The sequence below is a fragment of the Ostrinia nubilalis genome, chromosome 14 (assembly GCF_963855985.1).
Source record: "Ostrinia nubilalis chromosome 14, ilOstNubi1.1, whole genome shotgun sequence".
Taxonomy (NCBI): Eukaryota; Metazoa; Arthropoda; class Insecta; order Lepidoptera; family Crambidae; genus Ostrinia; species Ostrinia nubilalis.
In genome coordinates, this window is record NC_087101.1 from 13781342 (window position 1) to 13806247 (window position 24906).

The 24906-nt window shown below is 35.5% G+C and overlaps 2 protein-coding genes across 11 annotated transcripts in view; both read right to left on the reverse strand.

Annotated features, from left to right (window-relative positions):
- Positions 1-24906, reverse strand: part of LOC135078228 (protein sprint) — a 290396-nt gene that overhangs the window by 170927 nt on the left and 94563 nt on the right. For 6 of the 9 annotated variants that reach the window (XM_063972822.1, XM_063972825.1, XM_063972826.1 and 3 more), the window contains exon 1: positions 7284-7482. The exons of 1 other annotated variant lie outside the window; for it this stretch is intronic. The gene's annotated coding sequence lies outside the window, so the exon portion shown is untranslated. Of the gene's footprint in view, positions 1-7283; positions 7483-24906 lie in introns of those variants that run through there. 2 more of the 9 variants (XM_063972819.1, XM_063972818.1) reach the window with 2 other exon arrangements.
- Positions 1208-5740, reverse strand: LOC135077910 (uncharacterized). 2 transcript variants are annotated; one of them, XM_063972442.1, is made up of 3 exons: positions 5408-5740; positions 4094-4973; positions 1208-2291 (listed from the first exon to the last, which is right to left on the reverse strand). In XM_063972442.1, the coding sequence occupies exons 1-2, from the start codon at positions 5505-5507 to the stop codon at positions 4102-4104; spliced, it is 972 nt and encodes a 323-aa protein (XP_063828512.1). In that variant the 5' UTR covers positions 5508-5740; the 3' UTR covers positions 1208-2291; positions 4094-4101. The 2 variants fall into 2 exon arrangements, with proteins under 2 accessions (XP_063828512.1, XP_063828511.1); XM_063972441.1 differs by lacking the exon at positions 1208-2291 and having other exon boundaries at positions 3743-4973.

The window sequence follows — 24906 nt, forward strand, 5'->3', positions numbered from 1 at the left end:
CAAAGACTTCACCTAATACTGTTAAATATTTCAAGAATAGAGTTCACATGCCTCAACCATAGTATTGCGTGACATACGAACCGCAACTATAACATCTTTCTCATGGCGCAACAAAGACCATACATTCCAAACTAATACCTCTTCTTTCTGAGCACTAAAACACTTCAACCGAAGCAGGAAACGTTTCATTAGATAACCGAATACATTAGCATCATAATCATCGCAAACAGCCAGTTTCCTTCCACTAAAAGGTAGAAAACACCAGATCATGTTATGCTAAAGAATACAGCTCTCAAGCCAAAGTACAGTTTTCTCGAAATATTCTAGATATAGGACGGAATTTGCATAGGATAACGCTAGACGGATAAGATAAACAGCTCGCTGGATAAAATCAAATCACTAGAACTAATAGATTTAAATAATAAACAGTTTGAATGAGTTGAAATATCAAAGCTAATAATATAAATTTAAATTCTAATGCTTATAAAAAGATAATGAAGCTAAGACTGTTGCTTGCGGCTGTTGCAAATTGCTCGCAGTAAGGGTTTTTCTCCCATAATCTTAACTTTAATCAATTGCATGCAATTAAAAATATTGGGGTAGCTGCTGCAGTGTAGGGCTGATACGACACGTAGGATATTAATTCGGAACAAAAACATGTCCCAAAACATAATTCATATTTAATAGTCAAACGAACTTACCTGTACGTGAAGTTCGACTGTAATTATGCGAAGTTGTTGTCTCGTCCGAAGATGATGAAAGATAACTAGTGTAGTCCCGGCTTACATCCTCTGGCGTCACACAATTTTAAAGCTAAAATAAAATATTTCTGAACGCAGTCGTACGTAGGTCCCACCACGCCATCTATTACCTGTCAACTCATTCAAGTTTAAAGTAAGTACATAGGTTTAATTTTACAACTGGGGTGTTTTGTAATTACTTACTTTTAATTATTACAATAACCAAGGGGTTGGGTGGGACTCATCATCTTCGGACGAGACAACAACTTCGCATAATTACAGTCGAACTTCACGTACAGGTAAGTTCGTTTGACTATTAATTATGCTCGTTGTTGTCTCGTCCTCGATGATGAAAGATAACTAGTGTAGATGTTCAAAGATAAAAGTTGTAAAATTAAATAAATAAACATGTTCAAATTGTAAAATTAAACAAACATGTTTAAATAAAAGAGTATTATTTATTCTGACTTTCATTAATAACTATTATCCTTATCATATTCAATCACAGTCATGTTTTTCTTATGAGCTAATTAACATTCATATTTTATAAAATAATTAATTTCTAAAAATGCTCTCAGCAAAAAGACTATTATTTATAATAGGTCTATTGTAAAACCTTCCAAATACTGTGGATTCCCCAGACCAACCAGCTGTTCTACGTATATCATCAATATTTACACCTTTATTAAACGCTGCAGATGTCGTAGCGTGTCTGGTGCTATGTGTGGTAAAGATTGATGTGTCTATACCACTTTCGGTCATACACTTCTTTATCCAACGGCTGATTGTGCTGGAGGAAACTTTTTTATGCGGTTTTCTAAAAGATACAAATAAATTGTCAGTATTTCTAAGATGCTTTGTTGCATCGAGATAGTCACAGAGCGCTTTAGCAGGACAAATATCTGCTTTATCCCTAAAAAAGGGTAATGTAAGAAATGGCTGACACTTGTTAGGGGCAGAGGTCTTAATTAATTTATCAATTTTAATTGTTACACAATCATCCTTAATAATTAAATTATTTATGTCAATTAAAGATAATGTTTGTACTCTTTGGCCTGTGGCTAGAATTAATAAAGTAGCAGTCTTTTTTGTTATAGTTTCTAAATTACTTGAATCTTTATATTCTGTTTCAATATACTTAAGAACTGAGGATACATCCCATGTATCATTATATTTAGGCGCACTAGGTCTTAACTTAAAAAATCCTTTAAACAATCTTTTGATTCTTTCATCTGTACCAAGGTGAGTACCTATAATCAATGATAATGCTGATCTAATAGAATTTAAACTACCATATGACAATCCCTCATGAAACTTTTTTGTTAAATAGGTAATAACGTCTGGAATGCTTGGTTTATTTATTGATAGCCCTAAATCTTCTGCATACTTAGTCCACGCGACAATACATGGTTGATATTGTTTTAATGTATTAACCGATATAGAAGCTAACATGATCTCTGCTGAATCTTCACTAATTCCGGATTTTATGAAGGCCTGCCGGATAATACTCCTGCCATCAGCCTTAGGTTCTTGTGCAAGGGGTGTGGCTCTCTGGAATTTTGCAAATGAAGTAAATCTTTAGCAGGTTTCAAAATTAATGGTTTATTAACTAGCAATCTCATGAACATAGGGAACCAGGGTTGAGTATTCCAATAAGGAACTACAACTATGCCTTTTGCTTTATCTGTGATGATTTTTTCCAAGGTCTTAAGGATCATGGAGAAAGGAGGGAATGCGTAAAAGTTCAGTTGAGACCAGCAAAGTGTGAATGCATCAATTGCAAATGCGTCTGGGTCAGGGTGCCATGAAACAAAACAATTACATTTCTTATTAGTCCTTGTTGCAAAGAGATCTATAGTTGGTGTTCCAAAAGTTGAAGTTATTTGTTCAAAATAGATGTCATTTATTTCCCACTCTGTGTTACCTAGTTGTTTCCTTGATTCAAAATCTGCGATTACATTAAGTTTGGTATTTATGTATGTAGCCAGTATATAAATATCTCTTATTTCACACCATTGCCATATTTGTTTTGCAAGACTATGTAAATGTGGATATTGAATACCACCTAATCTGTTTATATATGAAATTGCAGTGACATTGTCAATTCTGAGAAGTATTTGGCATTTTGTTAACTTTGTTGCAAAGCATTTAAGTCCGAAAAAGGCAGCTTTTAGCTCAAGAGCATTTATATGAAGGCCTAGTTCGTCCTCTGACCACACTCCGCCTGTGCGACTTGTACCACATGAAGCTCCCCATCCTGTTGTAGACGCATCACTGAATATCTCTAGTATGTAAGTATTTTTCCTAATAACATTCTTAGAATCATTTAAATTATTTTTCCACCATGTCAAGTCCTCCCTACAATTATTGTTTAATGAAATTTTGCATTCATAATTATCATTATGCTTTGTAAGTGCAAGGAATTTTAGCCTCTCTAATTCCTTGGTGTATAAAATGCCATATTTTATGGCTGGACATATAGCTACAAGCTTACCTACCACATGAGCTAAGAACCTTATTGTAAACACTTCCTTTGACAATAACTCTTTAGTTAATTTTAAACAATTTTCTTTCTTTTCATTAGAGATACTTATTGACATTTCTACTGTATTAAAGATGAAACCTAAGAATTTACAGCACTGTTTGGGAATCAGATCACACTTTTCTTTATTAACAATAAAGCCTAATTTATGTAATAAATCTAATGTCATATTCATATTATTCAGACATTCAGTATAGTTTTTACCAATGGCCAGATAGTCGTCAATATAAATAATTGAAATAAAGCCTCTCTCTCTCAGAGCAGCTGTGACAGGTTTCATAATTTTTGTAAAAGTAAGTGGAGCCGTACAAAGTCCAAAAGGTAAAACATTAAACTGGTAATATTTTCCTTCAAAAAAGAACCTTAAATACCTTTTACATGATTCATGTATATTAATCATATAATATGCGTCTTTGAGGTCTAAAGTTACTAAATAATCATTATTCTGTATGAGCTTACATGCTGTCCGATAATCCTCTAATTTAAAATGTTCAGTATTTACAAAAGTGTTAAGTTTTTTCAAATTTAAAATAAAGCGATAGGTACCGTTTGGTTTCTTAATGACAAAGATTGGAGAGCAGAACTGATCATTTGTAGGCATACATATTTCAATAGCATTCATACTGAGTAACAATTTGATTTCTGATCTAATTTGCCGTTGGTCTGCCAACGGTAAATTGTTGTTTAGGGGTATAGACCCCTGGTGAGGTAACTCCTTGAAAGGGATTTTATATCCCTGAACCCAATCTAATATTACAGGGTCACTAGTGATTTGTTTCCAATTATTGAGAAAAAACCTAATTCTGCCTACCTTAGCATTTATTTCTTCCCTCGTCTCGGCAATGTCTTGTCCTCGTTCTTCTTGCTGGCTTGTTGTTGGCGATTGTATGTCGGCCCGCCTGACCTCTGGAACCTCTGTGATCCCATCCGAGGAGGGCCCCGCCAGTTTAAAGCTCGGTTGTTGTCGTTCTTTGCGCTGGTTTCAGGTCGCCTTACAAAGGTTTTCTTTTTGTCATTCACTATTACTTTTAACTCCTTTCCTGATTTTTGGACTGCCTTAGCAGTTTTTATCTTCTCAATCAGATTGTCACCAAACAAGTAATCTCCACTCTCAGTTTCCAATAATGAGTCCTTTAGATCTTTATTTATTGTTGAGAGTACCAAGTTTCTACGTCCTTTTGTTTCTAGAAATATGGAGTCACTTAGCAGCCTTCCCGCTTCATTCAGCTTCTTTATAATTGACAGTTTTTGTTGTTGATGATCTCCAATACACATCTGTAGAGCTTGGCCTACACAAGCCAAGGCTGTAGACATTTGTTTCTGTCGGGTTTCAATAACTTGATCCCTTTTCTTAGCCATGTCATTCAGAGCAGCGGCAACTTCTTTGTTAAGTTTTGGAGCACACATCTTGGGCACATTCTGGAAGGCTGGATTGTCTTTTGTAATTGTTTCTTTTTCATCCTTTTTCAGTCCTTTCTCCAGGATCTCGCACCATCTCCCAGCAATTTGTTTGTGCAATAGTTCTTTCTTAGGGGCTGGAGCAGGAGCCACTCCTAATATATTTAGTACTTCATCCTCTAGTTCTTCCTCTTTGTTGTTATCCTCCTCAAGGATAAAATCATCAAGGAATTCAGAGTTTGGATGATCATTCTCCTTCTCACTTTCAATTTCACCTTCTTCAATCTCCTTAGCTGTAAAAGAAACACTATTGAATGGTAGCTCCCAGTACTGCGCTGCGTTATACCGCGAAAAGTACATGCATTCCCTCGGGGTGCATCGAGGTTAGTTTGCCGACAACGTGTGCGTCCATCACAGAAAACATAGTCGCATAGCTTGTCATGCATAAAAGTTACGTGCATTCCCGAAAAATGCTCTTGCCAACCGTGTGTGTTCCCACAGAACACCCCAGTGGTTGCATAAATAGACAAGACGTATTGTTTTGTCGTAGCGTGCCTTGCCGCCATATTGCGTCATGCAACAAATGCGTACATCGCCGCAAAAAAGTGCTCTACTTATATCGCCAACCTCGTGTGTTCCCACAGAACACCCCCATGGTTGCTATAAGTAAGTTTATTACCAATAAACCAGAGCCTCGAACAGATTCTTCATTTTTTCATAACCTCACCTTCGTCATCGGATTCCGGTAAACTGATTATTTTCTTTTCCAACCGTCGAATCTTTTTCAGTAGATGAAGTTTATCTTCTCCTTTCCTTTTTCTGTCCATTGTATCGAATATTTCGTAGAAAAAACACTATAAATATCAAAATTTTTCACGACCGCAAACGTGACGCCAATAACACGGAAAACCGAATGAGTTGACAGGTAATAGATGGCGTGGTGGGACCTACGTACGACTGCGTTCAGAAATATTTTATTTTAGCTTTAAAATTGTGTGACGCCAGAGGATGTAAGCCGGGACTACACTAGTTATCTTTCATCATCGAGGACGAGACAACAACGAGCATAATTCACCACAATCCAAGGGGATTGTCCCAGAACAATAGGTACGTTCGAATTCGTTCCTGCGTCAGATTAAAACGCGTATAACGGACACAATAAAATATGCGATTAGCACGATATATTATGGATCGAATGATAAATAACGCAAATCCAAATTGTGAAAGGGAAGGCCAATGTCAACGACCTCGCCCTATGGGGACAATGGGACAAAAAGGGGCTAAACCATTTCTAAATTACTGCTCGAATATTGCTGATACGCAGTATTGTGGGCACACGCAGCACACGGTCGATAATGATCATGTTAAACCAGTTACCGGTTTTAGAGTCGGACCTCTGCACCAATTGCTGTTAATAAATTTTACAATATAATTTGCGGTTATGATCTTAACCGTTTTTTGTCATAATATGTTAAAAGGTACATACGTTTTTGTTGATGCAATTAAATTAGCAATACTGAGGAATCATTATTGGAATAAAATACATAAAATATGATTTACATCTCAGATTGCATAATTAACTTCTCATTCTTGTTATCTCAGGCTTAAAGTTTTAAAATGCTTAATTGCCTACAACGATCTTTTAAAGGCGTTTACAAATATAAAGGTTAGTAAAACCGTTAAAGGATTACTCATCAACACTCTCCATCATACCACAGGACTTGTACTAACATGTCTCCATAGAGCCATCGCCAAATCAAATTTGTATCGTATTAAGTTTAGTAGGTATCCGGGGGCTCGGCAAACCAGAGGCTGGGGAGCACACGATCAATTTCAAGGGCCCCCTCGTCTTGTATTCAAATCCCTTCTTTGTCTTTCTCATTTCATACACTTGGTGATTCACAATAAAGTGGCCCCACGATATTTGCAATTGGATCAATATTTTTGGGATTTTATATCCTTCATGTTAAACAAATTTGACAAATCTCTTTTTCTGGAACAGACCGGCTGTTATTTAAATCGTTAGGGATTTTGGTTGAAACATTGAAACTAAAACCTTGAAGCAGTTTTTAAAACTATTAAAACGCTATTTAGACGTTTTTATTGAATGAGTTAATGTATCTAAAGCCTTAAAAAAGTTAAAATAATTGAAATCAGATCAACATCTTTTTAAATCTTAGCTAGTCAGTAGTCATGTTAGAAAACTCTGTGAGGTTTTCCAGTACACATTGAAACTAGAAATCTTGAAGCGGTTTTATGAAAATTCTTGCAAACATTGTTACTTGTATCGTTATCATAAGAGGATAATAAGAAACACTATTTGTTATTGAACAGAACTCAACAACAATGTAACATGATATTTGACGTGAAACAAATAACAATAACAATACAGTATTTACTCAAGTGAAACGTAAGAAACATGCTTCGGACAGTAATAAACCTAAATAATCCTTGAATATGCAATGCCTAGTGCAGTACATAGTCACCGATAACCCTTATCAGCTAACACCGATAAAGAAACTCTGCTGATGATATCATTCAGGACACACAAAATAAAAACGCAAGCAATTAAAAACTATAAAAACAAAACAAAAGTAAATTACCTACTACTGGTAACAAAACACTAGAAATCACTGAGCAACAAAACACAAACGCAAATAAACAGAACCAAGCACTAAAATACAGGAACAACAATTACCGGCAGAACTTTCTGACACTTCACAAATCGACGACAATATCAAATTTTTCGCGTGAAATTTGATATGTGACGTTATAACTATAGAGACGCGACGCACGGACGGCGAGCGGCCCGCTACTGGGGAGCCGAGCCGCTGTCCGCACGGCCGCCATCGCCGTCTCACTCTTCTACGCATGCCCGTAATATCCCTTCATCATTTCCACATTAATTCCCTTTTTTCATAACTATACCCCATTTTTCTTGCAAAACCAAAGATAACTGCACCGTTCTGCACCGCATTGGACAATCCAGAACCGAAAACACCTGACGATCTAAACGCACGAAAGAGACAGCGAGATGCAAGGTCGATCGTGATTGCAACACCGCCTATAGCAGTTAACAGTTCAGGTTTTACACCTGGTTTGTAAAGATAGGGAGATTTAACGTTTCGTTGGGCACATAAAGAAGATCCGATACCGATTTTTGATGCTCGAGGGAAATGGACGACCGTTTTCCTCATACCGTTTGCTTTTAATCTCGATTTTCTAAAATTATTTTCCCCCAGTTAGATTTTTATGAAGGGAGGACTTTCATCGTTTTGTGCTCTTGAAACTTTGATTTTAATTTTACTTAAGTATTGAAAATCTTCATACTTCTGATTGGACTTTGAAGATTCTTTGATGACTTTATAATTGAACTAATACTGATACAGGTATTTTTTTTGTTTGTGATGCCAAAAAAAGTTGATATAAGTAAATCAACTCATATTACCAGTACAGTAGAAAAAAGTCATTTATCCAATAATTGCTGTTATAAAATAAAAAGCTTCATTAAAATCACGTACATTATAAAAGTAGTAACACGAGCTACCAGCAAATCTTTTAAATTCCGAAATAAAGTACATCCAAAACCTTTTGCAAAAACAAAATTTTACATCCACTTCATTTACTGGTTGAATAGTGCAATATTTCACCACTCATAACAGCTTTCACTGAGACACATATGGATGAAAGTGACACTGTCACAATGCACAATGGAGTGGTCCCAGCGACTGTGACCCACACTTTCGTAGAGAAATGCTGAGCTGCGCATCTTAATGAGCTATAAGCTGGAGACTGGTAGGACACAATACTAAAGTTTGTAAGGGGTGTGAAAACTTTATTATTGGTGTTTTAAAGTGCCAAGTATAAAATTAATTCGTTCAGTTACTAAAACAAGTAAATAAAAAGCTCATTATCAATGATTAAACAAATTGTAATGACTATGCGCTATGAGGAATAAAGTTACTCAAAGAATCAGAAATATTATTAATCTCAAAAAAGTGCTGTCAATATTTTGGCTCTGTAAAAAATTTGTTAATTCAAAACCGGGCGTTCAAAACAAGTTCCAGTAATGAATGTGGTATCGAATATCCTTCGTAACAACACATTCCGACTACCGATAAATCGATTCCCTTACAAAGTTCACAAATTACAGTGTATCAAGCTGGAAGTGTGGGCCGATGGCTTCAAACCACCTGCGTCCGTTTATGGTGTTATGGTAATGTTACATAACTTGCGACTGGTTCCGACGACTCGCATCGATGGGGGCTTAGGATAAAAACAATGCGGCAAAAGGTGACTTGTTGTTGACGTTTGGGATTAACAAGCAACTTTCATTTTTATTGACACTAAAGATCAAGAAGATCTTCTTACAATACTTCTGTAGCCAACGGTTTTGGAACCGTTGGCTTTAGGAACTAAATGAAAAAGTTCAATTGAAAATAGATATCATCATTATCATCATCATCATTTCAGCCATGACAAAATAGATACCCCAAAAGAAGATACTAAAGATAATTGAGTACACAGATAGATTCGAAGTACCTATCTTTTCTAAAAACAAATACAAATTAAGTAACTATCTTTACACAACGTTTTTTGAAGATAAAGCCAATCGCACTGATCTTTTAACAAATAGTTTGACCCTAACGCGATTAAATATAGGCCCTATAATGTATTGGTTACAAATACTCCTTTATTTCTAAACTATTTCCCTAAATAACTATTTCTATGTCCCCAATTAAGTTAAACAAACAACACAATTTAGAATCACGTTGCGAGTTCTGCAATTTATCTCCCGTGGACGTTGTAGCTCATGTTTTTCATTTTGATTAAATTCGTCGCCGCTGCCAAGAGAGGGCTTCGTTTTGGTTGTTTTGGTCTCTTTTAACGTTATTAATTTAGAAGAATTGTCATTTTTGGTAATTGGAATAGCTTTTATAGCTTCAATGAAGAAATAGTTTGTTGTTAAAAGTTCATTATGACTAAAGATTTGCTTTTAATCTTGTGAATTATTACTGAAAAGACATTATTGCCTGTATACACAAACGATGCTTGTTAAGTGAAGCAGCAAATCGAACGCACATCGTTGAATAGAGTTCTGTGATTGGTTCGTGTCACCCTGTGCGTCCACGCGCACTGTAAGATCTCATAGTAATATTTAAATACAGGCGTTAGTCTCTTAATAGCTTCTGTATTTAGTAGGTGTATTGTTGTGACCATGGTCTAACAGGTGCAGTGTTTTATCATCTCCTATCCATCTTGGTTTACTGACAATCTTCGTCTTGAAGTGTAAAGTCTCGTAGTTTGTAGCTTTTATTCTTAGTATACTCCTTCTTGCAACCAAATTTCACCACCTACTCCAGATCAAAATGTTAAGTGACAGAGATTGTTAGTGAACGATTCTCAAATAGAAACTTATCATTTTATTTCATATCATAGCCACTAAAAGTCCTTGTTACATTTGAGCCACGTGATCTAACGGCCCTATTAACTCATCCCAGGGGAATATTCAGGCAGTTTGACCCGCAGATTGGACACCGATATGATTTAGCGGGAGTTCCCGGGGGGCAGTGCGCAGTGGCCTGGAATCCTGGATGAGAGTGCTATTTTATAATAATGGAACTAAAAAGCCAAAATTTTAAATGAATCAGTTAACTTTGACAACAGTCAGCCAACTTTGTTCACAGAAAACATAGTAGAAAAAAAAGAAAGATAGAAATACTAATTTAAATTGTGCGATGCAATCATTTGAATTGTGTTTAAAGTGTTTTTTTGTCTGTAGTAGTGATTAATTGTGAAGCAAACTTAATGATCAGGATTAGTTCTAATGCTAAAAGCATTTTTATTAATGTCTTTGTCTTCTTTATTAACACCTATAAGTATAGAGTTCCTAACGAATTTCAAACAAGCGGAATAAATAAGTATAATTGTTTTAATGCTATTATAATACAAACCCTTTTTAAAAACTTGATACTTTGCAGTACCAAAAGCAAAGCTATCGTCTATAGCTAATAGCATTAATCAGGTATCAAGCCAAATAAATCTCTACATCGCAAACAATCCGCACCAACTAAAATCACCGCTTAAAACCAGTATTACCGAACAAACTCATTTCGGTGGTTTAACAAACAAACGTTGTCGCTTTCAAACAACTAGCGATCTGTTGGAATGTGACACCTATGACCAAAAGCTTAAGGGTGGTATAGTCTTAACTACACATTCAACACTCTGTTGACTGTACGTATATCAAAATATCCTGAAGCTAGGATGTGGTAAAGCATGTTATCCACTGCAGAAAATATTAATACGATCAAATTCAAACGGATGATTTAAATAAGTACCTACATAATTGATCAAATTCAAATGGATGATTTATATACATAATTGAAAAAGCTTACCATCACCAATATCATCATTCACAATTTGGTTTATGTTACAATCATTGCACAGAATATTTGAAAGAAAGGATAATTTTATCAACAAAACTAATGATTCTGTTATTTAATTTTACAACAGTTTATTTTACTCCGCTGCATTTAATATCTTCTAAAAAATTAAAATGATGCTAATTTCAAATGAAATATTGCAATTAAACGAATTAAAAAACGAATCCAACAAGAGCTTTCTATAGGCCTGTTAAATCAAATATTTTTATTTACTTAAAACATGGTGGTATGTAATACATAGTATAGATTTTTAGATGTGCTTATGTGTAACCTTTATTTCCAATTAAAGCTTTTACATCAAAGAAAAAGCTTATACCTACTTAGTGTAGCTTCTCTTTATATGGATAACAAAGCTAAAATTACGCTGCGGAAATGTCTGCCAAATACGCGGAAATATTTGACTGCTACAGTTAGCGTTTAGTATAGACTGCCTCAGGCCCGCTCAATTTGAGTTTCAATCCAAACACTGTAATGGTTTTGCGTAATAGTTTAACTTTGAGCAGAATTATGGACCGACTTTACGTTTCTACATTCGAGGAATCGCATTCAGGGTCTAAGGAAGTTGGAGCACTGAAGAGATAAATAGTATGGCTATTGTTAAAATGTTCATCATCATCATCACCAAAATTTCAGCCACAGGACGTCCACTGCTCAACATAGGCCTCCCCCAATGATTTCCAGATTGGCCGGTTGGTAGCGGCCTGCCAAATTTTAAATCTAACTAATTTACAATCTGACACTAGAACGCATGAACGCTCTAGCATGTCTTCAGAAACGACTGTGGTCAGATTACGAAAAAATTTCAAACTACATAAAATGGTTTCGGCTATGATGTAAATAAAAGTAAAACCAAGGGATGATTTGCAGAGCCCATTCCCACCCCAACTGCCTAACTATTAACTTCATTGTACTTTATGGGGTTGAAATAAAAGATAAAACGCAATTTATATCTACAGATAATGTCTTAACGTTTGTTCTTCAGTGCTTCATCTGTTGTATGCCTAGCTACGGACTCCATTATCATTTCAAAATTTATCATACACAATTCGGTAACATTAGCAATGACATTATAACCGAGCATGTGAGTCCATTACGGTCTAAATTTCCACAAGCATAAAACGTTATTGCCAAACATATTACGCCCCTCTTGTTTGGGAGATAGCACTCAGGGGTTAAATGAAGTAGAACCTAAACGCTGGGAATTCAATTTTATGAAATTGAAGTTTTGGGAAAATACATTAAAAATTTATAAGACGGTCGTCAAGCTAGAGATAACAAGATACAGCTTTGAAGTTGTATTGATATCTGTTTGATTAAAGTATAGTATCAGAAAAGAATCATAACAGATTACTGATTAAATAAAAATCATCAAATTTTCTAAACTTTGAAATACTTTACCATAATTTTTACTGCCTTGGTTGGCACGAGTCTGCAGCAAGCAGTTTGTGAAGCAGTTGAAAACTCTTGACAGGCAATAAACTTTTATTGTCCCAATCAGAAAGTGGGGTAAGGATTTCATGCCACATAATCAACAGTCAGCAAACGCAGAAACGTTTGACAAAAATTTAAATTTGATCCGGCATTTATTTTCGAGCCCCTGACCCTCTAAACTTTATCGTTGCATAAAAGCCCGATGATATCGTCCACGTATATTATATTCAGAGAGAAAATTATCGTAAAACCACCACCATTTCGCCATAAAACGATAAATATGTTGTAAAACCATGAGCAAGGCGAGCCATCCCGTATATTGTTGGAATTGGCCCAATTTTGAACTTTTGCTGTAAGAAGGGTACAACATTCAGAATATTTTTATAGATACTCTAAGAAAGTAACGAATATACTCGTAGGTAGGTATAGTCTGCTCTAGATACAGGTAGAAGAGAAAATCATCAATTAAAGTTAAGGTGAGGCATGTTTTCTTTTTCTTACCTGTTACTAATATGCTAGCAATCTGTGGACAAAGCCATTTTCACATGATTTTCTCTCTGGAAATTTGGATGAAAAACAAAATCACCCTTTTATACAACTAAGGAACAAGCACAATGATGAACCTTTTTGTTTGTGTGAATAGAGTCTAGAGTCTATGGTATCTAAATACCCATCTTACCCCGCTTTTTAGCCTGCAAACGCAAAACATTGATTACCCCTTTACCCCTCAAGTCCTATTGTATTTACCTCCACATCCCTTGATTGCTTCCCCTTAACCGACTGCGAAGATGGTAATGCTACCCCTTCGGATGTCAAGACCCCAGTCCACTAGTCGTTAAGTGTAGGGCGATGTCTGCTTTGCATAAAATGGCATTAAAATTCATGATCACTAAGGTTTTAACCCGACATTAGGTGTAATTTGATAGTCTCAAATAAAGAGGTGGGTAACACGTTTGTAACATAATTGAATGTGTTTGAATTGCGGTTGAAAGGCTGAATACGAATAGGTACCTGTTATTAATAACAATCACAATTTTATGATAATGTAGAAATTATTATTATATCATAGAATTAAATGGTTTTTAAAACAAACGAACACGATTAGAATATTGATAACAGCACCACAAGTCACAACAACAGGCATCAGACTGCTGATTCGAACAATGCAGATTCAAACAATGTTTATTAGAACCCTGTAGAGTCCGCAATGTCCTAAACAAATTGAGAACAAATACACAAATCATTTTAATTTTTTATGTCCCACTTAGGAATCGAACCCTGGACCTCCGAATGAAGAAAATCGAACTCAATAACTAGTCCATGAGGGCAAGGAAGAGAAACATTACTGTCTGTTATGACGAATAATATGTAACACGCTACAACTCATTACCTTCACGTTTCAATACATAATTGTCATGACGGATCTGGTAATCCAGTAATCCACCCACATGCCTCTGTAATCCACGCCGCGACTAATTATGGAATAATTAATTATGTACAGCGCCACCTATGGGAGATTAGCGATTCAATTCGATGGGTACTGCTCGTAGCTAGGTAATGAATGGTAATGATGAGTTATGTAGATACATCAAGCAAGATAAACACTGTTGCTTCTAAAGTGTGAAGCTGTAATAGGCACTATTTTGCGATAAAAATATATCGACTCTACTGTCATTTTATCTACTTGAAGTGCGTATCAAAATTCATACTTTAAGGATAAGTTGCAATAAGACCACAAGAAGCAATAGGAAATAAAAAACTAAGTAAGCAAGAGATAAGTGACTACAAATCGTACAAATAGGAAAATAAATGAAGATAAAAATTAAAGACTTAGATGGATGCTGTAGGCGGTAATTTTAAAACATTGTTTCATGGTAATTAAAAACTTTCCGAGTTGAACTTCATTAGGCTGTTATTAAAAATTAAGATGATAAAAGCTCCCCCAATCAATTAAACCTAACCTATAAAATTAACGTTCTAAAACTCTCAGATTCTTTAGAATCGAATTATTAAGGAAACAATCGACAAAGTATTCACAAATTAGAAGGGGGATATGCTTCATTGAGTTAGCAATTAGTTCAAATTAATTGACTTTAAATCTTAGAATATTTGCATTGATTTTTGATTAATTTTGAAACATTTCCTTTGGAAGTTGCAGTTCAATTGTCTTAATATCCAATTAGATGATAAAATAAAAGTATTTGTTTTAAATAAAAAAAGCTAACGTAATAGTTATGTTAGGAATGAATGAAAATTATGACTCTATTTTTGGTAAGCCTCTATTTCTTACATTCACATGAGACTCAAAGAAGACCATTTCATAAAGGTAGATAGATACCTACTAAAAAAAATGTACTGATAAAATATTATAAGCAACAATTTACGTTGCTGCACTTGCCGAGAAAATGTTTCAAGGAACATAGTTCTGTTAAATCCTAGACTTTCGCAGTGCCATAAAAAATTCAAGTCCCTATTTTTAGAGCGAAATTTTAAAATTCTCTCCAACACTAGTTTCCGTTTTAATTTGCGACTGTAACAAGATAGAAGTTGCTAAAGCTACAATTAGCAGGAGACGAAACCTGATTGTTCCAGTCGGGAGAGACGCAAATTATATTAACAACTATGCAGGACCTTGAGTTACTGTATTTTACTGGATGTACCAAAATACAAATCTTTTATTCAGCACTTAGGCCCTTTCCAGAGCGCTTATGCACATCCCAAATAGCTTCCATCACTTCGGGACAACTTAAGGGTTGGTGCTAAGAATAAGTGGCGGAAGAAACTCAGTCACTAACCTCAACGCCATAAAGATGAGATGAAAATGGCGGATAACAAAATAATACCTATGGATATCATGGTAACCTCGTTTGTAGTTCAATATAACTTACAAACTTTATTTTTAAAAACATAATAAAATCAACAGTTAAACTTACCTTAGGGGAGAGGGGGGCAGCTTTGGACAGGGGCAGCTTAGAACAAATGAATTTAAAAATCACTAGTTTAGGCTACAATGGTATAAATCAGTAGCTGGCAGCGAAGGTGTTAAATTTATGTTTTTTTCTGGAAATATACCCATGGGGCAGCTTTGAACGAAATGGTTGGGGCACCTTTGAACTTTATAAATTTTCTTTTTTAAGTGGTATTATGAAACCTTAAGTTTTCTAATACTTCGTAGAAGGTTTTTACATAAAAAATAAGCAGATTGCTTTACTGTGACAGATAAAGTTTCAAGCTGGGTGAAGTCCGGGCAAAATCTAGTTTTAGTAGTTGATTGATATTTTTTAAATTATGCAGTTTTGTCTTTAATGTATCATTAAACAGAAAGTTTATTAGTATTTAGTTAATTGATATATCTTATATTTACTTTTTTTTAATAATATCCCTAAGTTTTGTGTTACTTTGAACAGAGTGATGTAAAATAAAATAAACATGTTAAATTGATCCCAAATGACACTGATCATTTAAAATTTTGTTTATTAATTATTTTAAAAATGCACATTCATAAATATTCAGTTTTATTTCATTGAAAAAAATACTAATTCAAAACTGCCCCAGGCGTGTTCAAGGCTGCCCCGACTACGGGGCAGTTTTGAACGTTTACAGTTCTGTGCAAAAATCTAAATATCTTAATAAGCGTTCATGAATAATTAAGAAGAACATCATTATTTTGTTGTGTGATAACCATGACCTCTATCTAGGAAGAAAAAAATAATGAAATCGTTCAAATTTGGAAGATATTTAATAAAGTATGAAAATTGTTCAAAGCTGCCCCCCTCTCCCCTACTAATAATCATAAAATAATTGTATATTGCTTTTTCTTTCCATGTCACTTTTTAAAGAAATCAATATACATGCAAAGCACTACCACGTCCAGTCAAACTTTAGATCTTTGCGAAAATAGTGAGTGTTTCAGAATATTCACTTATCCAATGGAGCCTTTGAACAGCCTTTGTTACCTGAGGGGTGAATTCATTAACGAACACACTTAAGCACCATATCATAGGCATTACTATGAAGGCTTCGTTTCTCTATACTAGTAATTAACGTTATTAACGAGAATCCCTTTCGTTTGACAACGTTCGTACTTAATACTTACTGGAATTTAATACTGTTGTGTTTGTTACCTGTAACGAAAAGACATTTTGTCATTAGTGATAATGTGATAATTAATGGGCACGTTATTTGATTTGTTGTTTTGACAAACCCTTGTAAACGTAATAAATTATGTAGGTAAGTGTACGTTAGGTAATTGTGTATTATTCTATATATTAACAGCTATAGGTGTAGGTACTTATAACATACAAACTCTCTAGCATATTGTTAGCTCAGAAAATTTTGTCGCACCATCCATCTTGATTGATGTGTCATGGAAGGACCTTAGTGTCTGTATCTTAGGAGCTTTTTACAGTTAATTTTTAACAAATAACACCGGTGTTTTCCTTTGAAATATATTCCTAAATTATGAAAAGGTTTTAATTGAAAAATTACAAATAAAAAGCTTCAATTGAAACACAAGATCGTAATACTAATCGTAACTGCCTACTGTTTATTTAACAGCAAATTCACAGAGCGGCTATAGTTACTACAAAGTTCAGCTAGGCGTAGCAGTTTCTGTTGTTTGACTTACGTAACTATTAAACTTGCCTGATATTGTGTTTGCTTGTGTTTCAAATAAAGAGATATAGTATTGTTTGCTTACTACATACGACAGCTCAGCTAAATTAAAACGTACAAAGATTGATAATGTTTGTTTCGTTTTGTTTACTATAGCGGTAGTTGACAAACTATGGTCCTTGGCTAAATCAGCTTTGATAGCAAGATAAACATTGTGAAATTTTATACAGTTGTAATAGATGCATTCTTACATAAAAAATGTACTGACCTAATATGTAGTTTGACGTAGGTTTAACTGTAGGTACCTACTAATAATATCGGACCTTAAAAATATTTTACTACTCATGTCGAATATTTTGTTTTTAAAAATTGAAGCGACTTTTAAAACTTAACATTGAAAAATAAAAGATGGTAGGTCAGTATAATATCTCTCCTATAGGTACGACACTCGATTTTAGTTCTAAAAATTCAAATTACATTTGCTGACATCATAAAAAGATCAAAAGCATTTCAAAATAAACATTTCCATCTCAAATCTCAAAGGTTCCAAATCTAACTTCGCAACTTCCCCTGGCGAAGTTAAAAATGTCATTTTCCAAACTTTCCAGACTAGTTTAACCGTGTTACGCTTAATAATGTAGGCATCGCGAAAAATCGCAAAAAATCGCAAGAAGTCGTTAAAGTCTTAAGCCGTGTTTAATTATACCGCTGTTGAGAGCTCTCAGACTTGGAAAAACGGAAAATGGCCAAGGGTGAGATGAGATTATACTTAGAGGGATCCAAAATAAATAATGTAGGTAGTTAAGTATTAAAATTTCTTGGCGCTAAGAGTCATATTTCAAACTAAATTATAAATAACTAACTTGAAAAATCTAACTTCCTGAGGTAGAGGTCGATCGCCCAGCAAGCGACAGGTCGTGAGTTCGATTCTCACTTTAGTCAGTTCGATTATTTCAAGTTAGGTATTTATAAAATAATGTAGTGTTTTGTGAAATCTAACTTTCTATATCTTAGACAGTTAGATTTTTTCTAGTTATTTATAAAACAATGTAGTATTTTGTGCAATTATAATAATGTTAGATATGCAAACAGCTGCAGAATGTTTTATCGGTCATGATCATCGGTCATAAGTTATAAATAATCATGAGTATGGGCATTGACTGTCACGGGAATCAAGGTTAATTAAGTTGTAATAATTTATAAGATAAGGAGGTCCTAGTACTCTGTGTTACCTGACTCATACATGAATTAATCGAATATTCAACGTAACGTAATTCCGTCCACTGTTGGACAAAGGCCTTGGCCATGGAATTACTCAACGACTGGTCTTGCGCTGCACGCATCCAGGTGCTTTCTGCTACCTTCACCAAGTCGTCGGTCCACCAAGTGGGGGCTCTGCTTATTTACACTACATTTTGGTACGTCTACACTACCAATTAGAATTTACAATATTAACTTTTCTTTTTCTTCTTTGCCTTAGCCCTTTCCCATTATTTGGGGCCGGCTCTCCCCGTTCTGCGGCCCCAGGACAGTCTGACCTAGGTTGTCGAAATAAGTCCTTGGACTACTAAAATATTAACATTTATTTGAAATTCGACTGTCTGGGATGGCTCTGACAAAAATGTTGGTCGATTGGACTGTAAACTAATTAGCACTTTTTTTTTTATATAGCCATAAACATTTTGGCAAGCCGTTCACTAAAAACGGGCAAACCATCAACGCCTTCTTGTTTTCAGCTAATTGTTTTTAACACGAATAGAAAGAATGGCAGACTTTTTTATTTGAAATGCTCGTATTTTCACCCGAAACCCTAAAGATAAGAAACGGTCAGAAGTCGTAAGAAATGTTCCCTCTCATCGTGCCGTCGAGTTCACTACTTTTTTGGTGTTTATTTTGCGTTCGTTGAGATCTCATTTTCTTTTAATCCTTGCTAGAATAAGCTCTAGTGCAAATGTTTGCTTGGTTTGAAATGTATACTAAATCCAATGTAATATTTACCCGACTGTGCCAGAAAGAGGGTTGCTTAATAATATTCTTATAATCTCTAGTAGCTTCAGATTTAATTAATTATGGTAAGTAACTATTAAATAACTAATGATATCAAAACGTCCTTGTTTGTTTTCCATGTTTTGTACCTACTTTGCACATTCGCGTAATTTTTGGCAATATTTTCATCATTCGACTCTATCCGTCTTTTTCTCTCACCCTAACGCTATGAGTGCGAGTAACAAAACATTAATTTCAAACATATTACTTACCTATCTAGATCCATATTAATCTAAATAGATCTGTCGCTATTCATTTGTCTCCACCACATCGTCACCGATTCGTCAACGTTTGCGTGACGTGAGGGGAGCGTTACGATTCCGTAACTAATTGAAACTAATATTTGAGGACTCCTTGAGGGGACATACCTCCTCACATTATACGATGGATAAATGTGTTGTTTGGGAGCAGTTATGATTGTAAGGCTGGGTTGCACCATCTTACTTTAACTTTGACAAACGTCAAAAATCTGTCCATACAAAAAGCTCCGGTTATCGTCATAGTTACGGTTAAAGTTAGGTGGTGCAACTCAGCCTAAGGCTTTATCCACCAAAGATGAGCGGTAGAAGGTATACCAAGATAAGCATTGTGTCATCTTAAACAATTTTATTATAATAACTAGCTGTGCCCGCGACTTCGTACGCGTGAAAACCCGTTTTCGCAACATTTTTCATTTTTTCTCTGCACCTATTACTCGTAGCATAATTGTTTATAGCCTATAGTCTTCCTTAATAAATGGGCTATCTAACACAGAAAGAATTTTTCAAATCGGACCGGTAGTCCCTGAGATTAGCGCGTTCAAGTAAACAAACAAACAAACTCTTCAGCTTTATAATATTAATAGTATAGATTATTTATAGATGCTACTTAAAAACAAAAAAATAGGCTGATTGTTAAAAGAAAATGCGTGGAGATAAGAGCTGTACAGGCTGTGTCGAGCGGTATGTGAGTTTCCCTACAAAAGCTAAGCGGTGTGTTTAGTGGACAACTTTCAGCACTGTGTACTGTGTCCGGTGCGGACCCGCTCCGCACGGCCAATCTGTATGAACTTCTAGGGAGCGTTTTAGAGTAATGCGGTCCGGAGGAACCGCTCGCTCCCTAGCAGTTTATACAGATCGGCTGTGCGGAGCGATCCGCACTGACAGTCCGCGTGACACTAAAACCAGCCTAACTGTAGTATTGTCACTCTTCAGTTCTAAGATTAAGTACGCGTACGTGATAAAGTAAAGGCAAATCTTGAATAGAAAACAAGTAGAGCGCCGACAGTTGAAACCAAATAGAGCGCTGAAAGTAAAGTCAGTTTTATTTCCTCGGTAATTGACAGTAAAAAATGCGAATATAAGAAAAGTTAGAACCAATTTGTAACCAATCAGATAAGCTGAGTGTACACCGTCCAACCAGATTATCGTCATGAATATGAAATGACGTTTCAGTCATTTTCTCACGCGAAATCAATTTACCGTAAAAGCGGTTTTCACTAGATATTAGCTTTACATTTTCCATCACGGTTGTCGGTACTCTGACCTAATTCGGAGTCAAATTGGTTACTTGAGATCGATCGTCGTCTGGTTGAGTTGTCGTGATTGTTGTGACGTGTTAGGGTACGAGCACACTGAAGTTTTTGCCATCAGTGTGTTTAGTGCAAGTTTAACGTGTAACGAGTTGCGAGTGTTTTTTTTTTTGCGACTGCGTAAAAAAATTACATGAATTAATGTATGTACACATTGTATAGCGTACCTAATGGATAACTACTTTCAATAACTAAAATCTTCATAGATTTAGCGACGACGTTCAATGCAAATTTGCACTAAGCACACTGTTCGTTTCGTAACTGCAGGACTCATTTTTGTGGTAGAGCTTGAGTGAAATTTAAAAAAAAAACATACATAGCAAAATTTGACTGGCAAGAAATTAATTAAAAGTATAGGACGAAAAAGATAGATGAATTAACGAATTTTCAGGTTAAAAAAGTAAAAAAACTAAAACCCAACTACGACAAAAAACGACGCTGAAAAAGTATAAAACAAGATTTTCAGAATACTGAACTGAACGAAGTTGCCAATGTAGTTGCATAGTAATTTTCATGTTTGGAAAACCGCAGTCACACGTTGTCAAAGTGCTACGGTAGGTAGGTTTAAGTAACGTGTGACTACGCCTTTCCAAACATGAAAATTACTATGCAACTACATTGGCAACTTCGTTCAGTTCAGTATTCTGAAAATCTTGTTTTATACTTTTTCAGCGTCGTTTTTTGTCGTAGTTGGGTTTTAGTTTTTTTACTTTTTATTATTTGTACTATTTTGGTGTTAAAGTGTATTTGTGGCGCATAATATATATTAACAAAAGTTAAATTGATGAACTAATAAGTAGTAAAGAAGCTATGAACGAAAAGATCTGAATTATATGCAATCAGCCCATGAATACAGGTAAAGTCACAAGCAAATGCTAGTAATATATATATATTCGAAATGTACAAGTAAAGCGCTTTCAAATGATACCAAACACGGCATATTTATCTTAACTTTATTTTTTTACTCTGTATGTTTTGTCCGCTAGAGGGCGCCACATTCGATTTTGTGAAACTCCATATAGCCTATAACCAGCGGACAATTAAGACGCTTCTAATGATATGTCATTTGTCGAATTCTGATAAGTAGTTTAGAAGTTACGAGGGAACACATGAACATACATACATACATACATACATACATACATAGCCTGTCAAACTATTAACCCTCCTTTTGCTTTGCCGTAGTCGGGTAAAAAAGTAATCAAGGCACTGCCATTATAATATTAAGTAATTATCCAAACCCTAAATAGTTAAAACTAATTCGGTTATTTTGTTATCAGGTTTTTAGGACAGTTCAGGCTTGAGTCATTAAAAAACAACACAGCCATGGCTCAAAAATTCTGTTCTTGATTTTCCACAACTTACAAAGCATCTAGTGTACAAGTGGCCTAAAGTATACGGAAGTATAAGTCCGTCTGCTCGTTTGCCTCCTATCACACATAAAAAAAAAAAAATAAAAAAAAAGTAAACTCTGATTATTATGAGAGACGCGAGACCCTAAAAGGTTTAACGTCCCGTGAAAGATAAGATGCCGGGAATATTGCGATTTAAATATTTCTGACGACAAAGTCGGGGAACTTTCAAACGATAATACCTAAACTGAGATGACTTTGTAACTTAAGCGTTAAGAGGGTTTCAGATGTTTTAAGGAATAGTTTTATTTTTTTAACTTATTCTTCTTAGCTTAGATTTTCTTCATGTTTTGTAGGTTAAGTTGATCTCTTTTAACGTCTATTTAGTTCTAACTACTAACATAAGAACTGCGGGCTAAAATCCAAAGAAACAATTTGTTTTAATGTTAAAATCGAACCTAGGCTCTTTCTAACCACAAATTCATGACGTTATAGTTTAAAGACTGAAATATTATCTAAATATAGCCTACTTTTGAGAAAAATGTAAATGTTTAGTAATCTACAAAACCGTGCAAAATCAACTGTAAACGTATGTCGTATAAACTCGGTAAATAAGGTAAAACTTCCATAGGTATTACATAGGATACGCATAGAGTATAAATATACTTAAGTTTGTTTCTTACTTGGTTGGTTCTAAAAGAACTGTCATGTGCCTCAATTATTATTTTCTACATAGAATAAGATCCATCATTATACCGTAACAAGTTTTAACTTTTGCGATCCCTTTCATGCGATCCGATCCTTGCCCATTCCAAACGATCTGAAGATGTATTTGAATTTTTAATAACGCGCCAGCCTCTCTTGTTAGTTGTTTGTAATTGGGCGGACTCGGACGTCCGGAGTGTCCGGGCCTCTGGCGTCTGCAGGTCTGCTCCGAAACGCAGTTTACGTAGTTTCGAGTCTATCTGTCACCGTCGCTCATACTGGCTTCTCGCTTTGCGTGAGAGGGATAACAACATTCGAGACTTCAGATGTTTTTCGGAGTAACCCCGCTGCTTCTGGGAAACTTTCCTCCCTAAGGAACTCCCGGTGCAGGGTACATTTGAAAAGAAGCAGGGGCATTGCATTTCGCATTCAGTCCGGACTCCGGACAGATTTTTGTTTAAAACGAGTGTTTTAAAGTTTGGTGAGGGTGAAAGTAGTCCAGTCAATGAATGCTTTAACGACGGTGTAGAGAGAAATCCCTGGAACACAATTTCTGACCTCGGGACTTTATTTAGACTAGTTAGGAGGTGAACATAGCAAAAGTCCCCGCCCTTAGCCCTTGAGCCGGCGGGGAGAGGGGGGTTTAAAGGTACCACTTTTCGGTTTTTCGCTTAATCCTCGGAAACTATGCGTCCTAGTGACATGGCTACTATGAACCAAAAAAAGCTTATTCAATTTACTACAGGTGAGACAGTCAAGTTTTTCTATATCTTGTATAGTTTTCGCGACATCTCCTCTAGAAGGTAGAATACCTAAAGAACCGTTTGAGGCATATTTATGAAATTTGAAGCTGATGATTATCTTGCAAGTCTCAACACATGAGCCAAATTTGAAGTGTTAATGCACAGTACTTTTTGAGTGATGAGGAGTGAAAAGTGGCTCCAATTGGTTCGTCTAAATATACGCACGTTGCAGTCCCCTCCCTGGAACTAGGCTTAACATGCTCCCGCATGTCTAGAATATTCTAGAATATTAGCTCAATGTTGATTTTGTCGATTTTCTGCTGATGGAAACCTGTAAGACAAAAATAAAATTTCCAATATTACAGACCTTCTAGAGCTGATGCCGCGAAAACTATACAAGATATAGAAAAACTTGACCATCTCACCTGTAGCAAATTGAATAAGCTTTTTTTGGTTCATAGTAGTCATGCCACTAGGGCGCATAGTTTCCGAGGATTAAGCGAAAAACCGAAAAGTGGTACCTTTAAACCCCCCTCTCCCTGCCGGCTCAAGGGCTAAGGGCGGGGACTTTTGCTATGTTCACCTCCTAACTAGCCTAAATAAAGTCCCGAAGTCAAAAATTGTGTTCCACGGATTTCCATCTATAATGCTTTATTGACTGGACTAAAGGGCTGCTAATAGATCTGTCATTATGAGAGACGCAAGACACGGTTGGCGATTAGATACGAGTACTTAGTTCAGTTTTAGGTACTTAGTTGATTTTGGGCATAATTTAGCGTTCAGCATAGTAATGAGTGATAAAAGGTTTAGAGTTAGACTATTAAAAATGTAAAAAAAAAACGCGATGCACACTGAACGTTTATTTCCCTTTTATTTTTTTAACTAGCTTTTTCCCGCGGCTTCACCCGCGTGAAATTCTGTTTGTAACAGATCGTCATAAATTATAGCCTATATGTTATTCTGGGTTATAAACAATAATGCAAATTCATCAAAATCTGTTCAGTAGTTTTTGCGTGAAAGAGTAACAAACATCCAGACATCCAGCCAGACATCCAAACTTTCGCTATAATATTAGTAGGATGATAGTTTTTGGAACCTGGCTAGCAGAGCGGTCTTCTTAGTTTTAAGTTTAGCAGTAACATTGACACCCATCCTTTTTTTGTTTTAAGTATGCCTTTGTGAAACACAGTTAAGAACACTTTACGTTTTAGCAGCTACGATAATCTTCAAAGTTTCATACAGTTCAAACCGTAACAATAATCATGCCCATAAAATAAGTTATTAATTTTGTTCGAACGTTGCGTGCTATTTTGGGTTAA

Bases quoted from the DNA above. Each gene is read 5' to 3' on its own strand.
- LOC135077910 (XM_063972442.1), bottom strand. From the start codon at position 5,507: ATGGACAGAAAAAGGAAAGGAGAAGATAAACTTCATCTACTGAAAAAG. The intron at 4,974-5,407 runs GTGAGGTTATGA...TTTCTTTTACAG, and splicing joins ACCGGAATCCGATGACGAAG to CTAAGGAGATTGAAGAAGGT.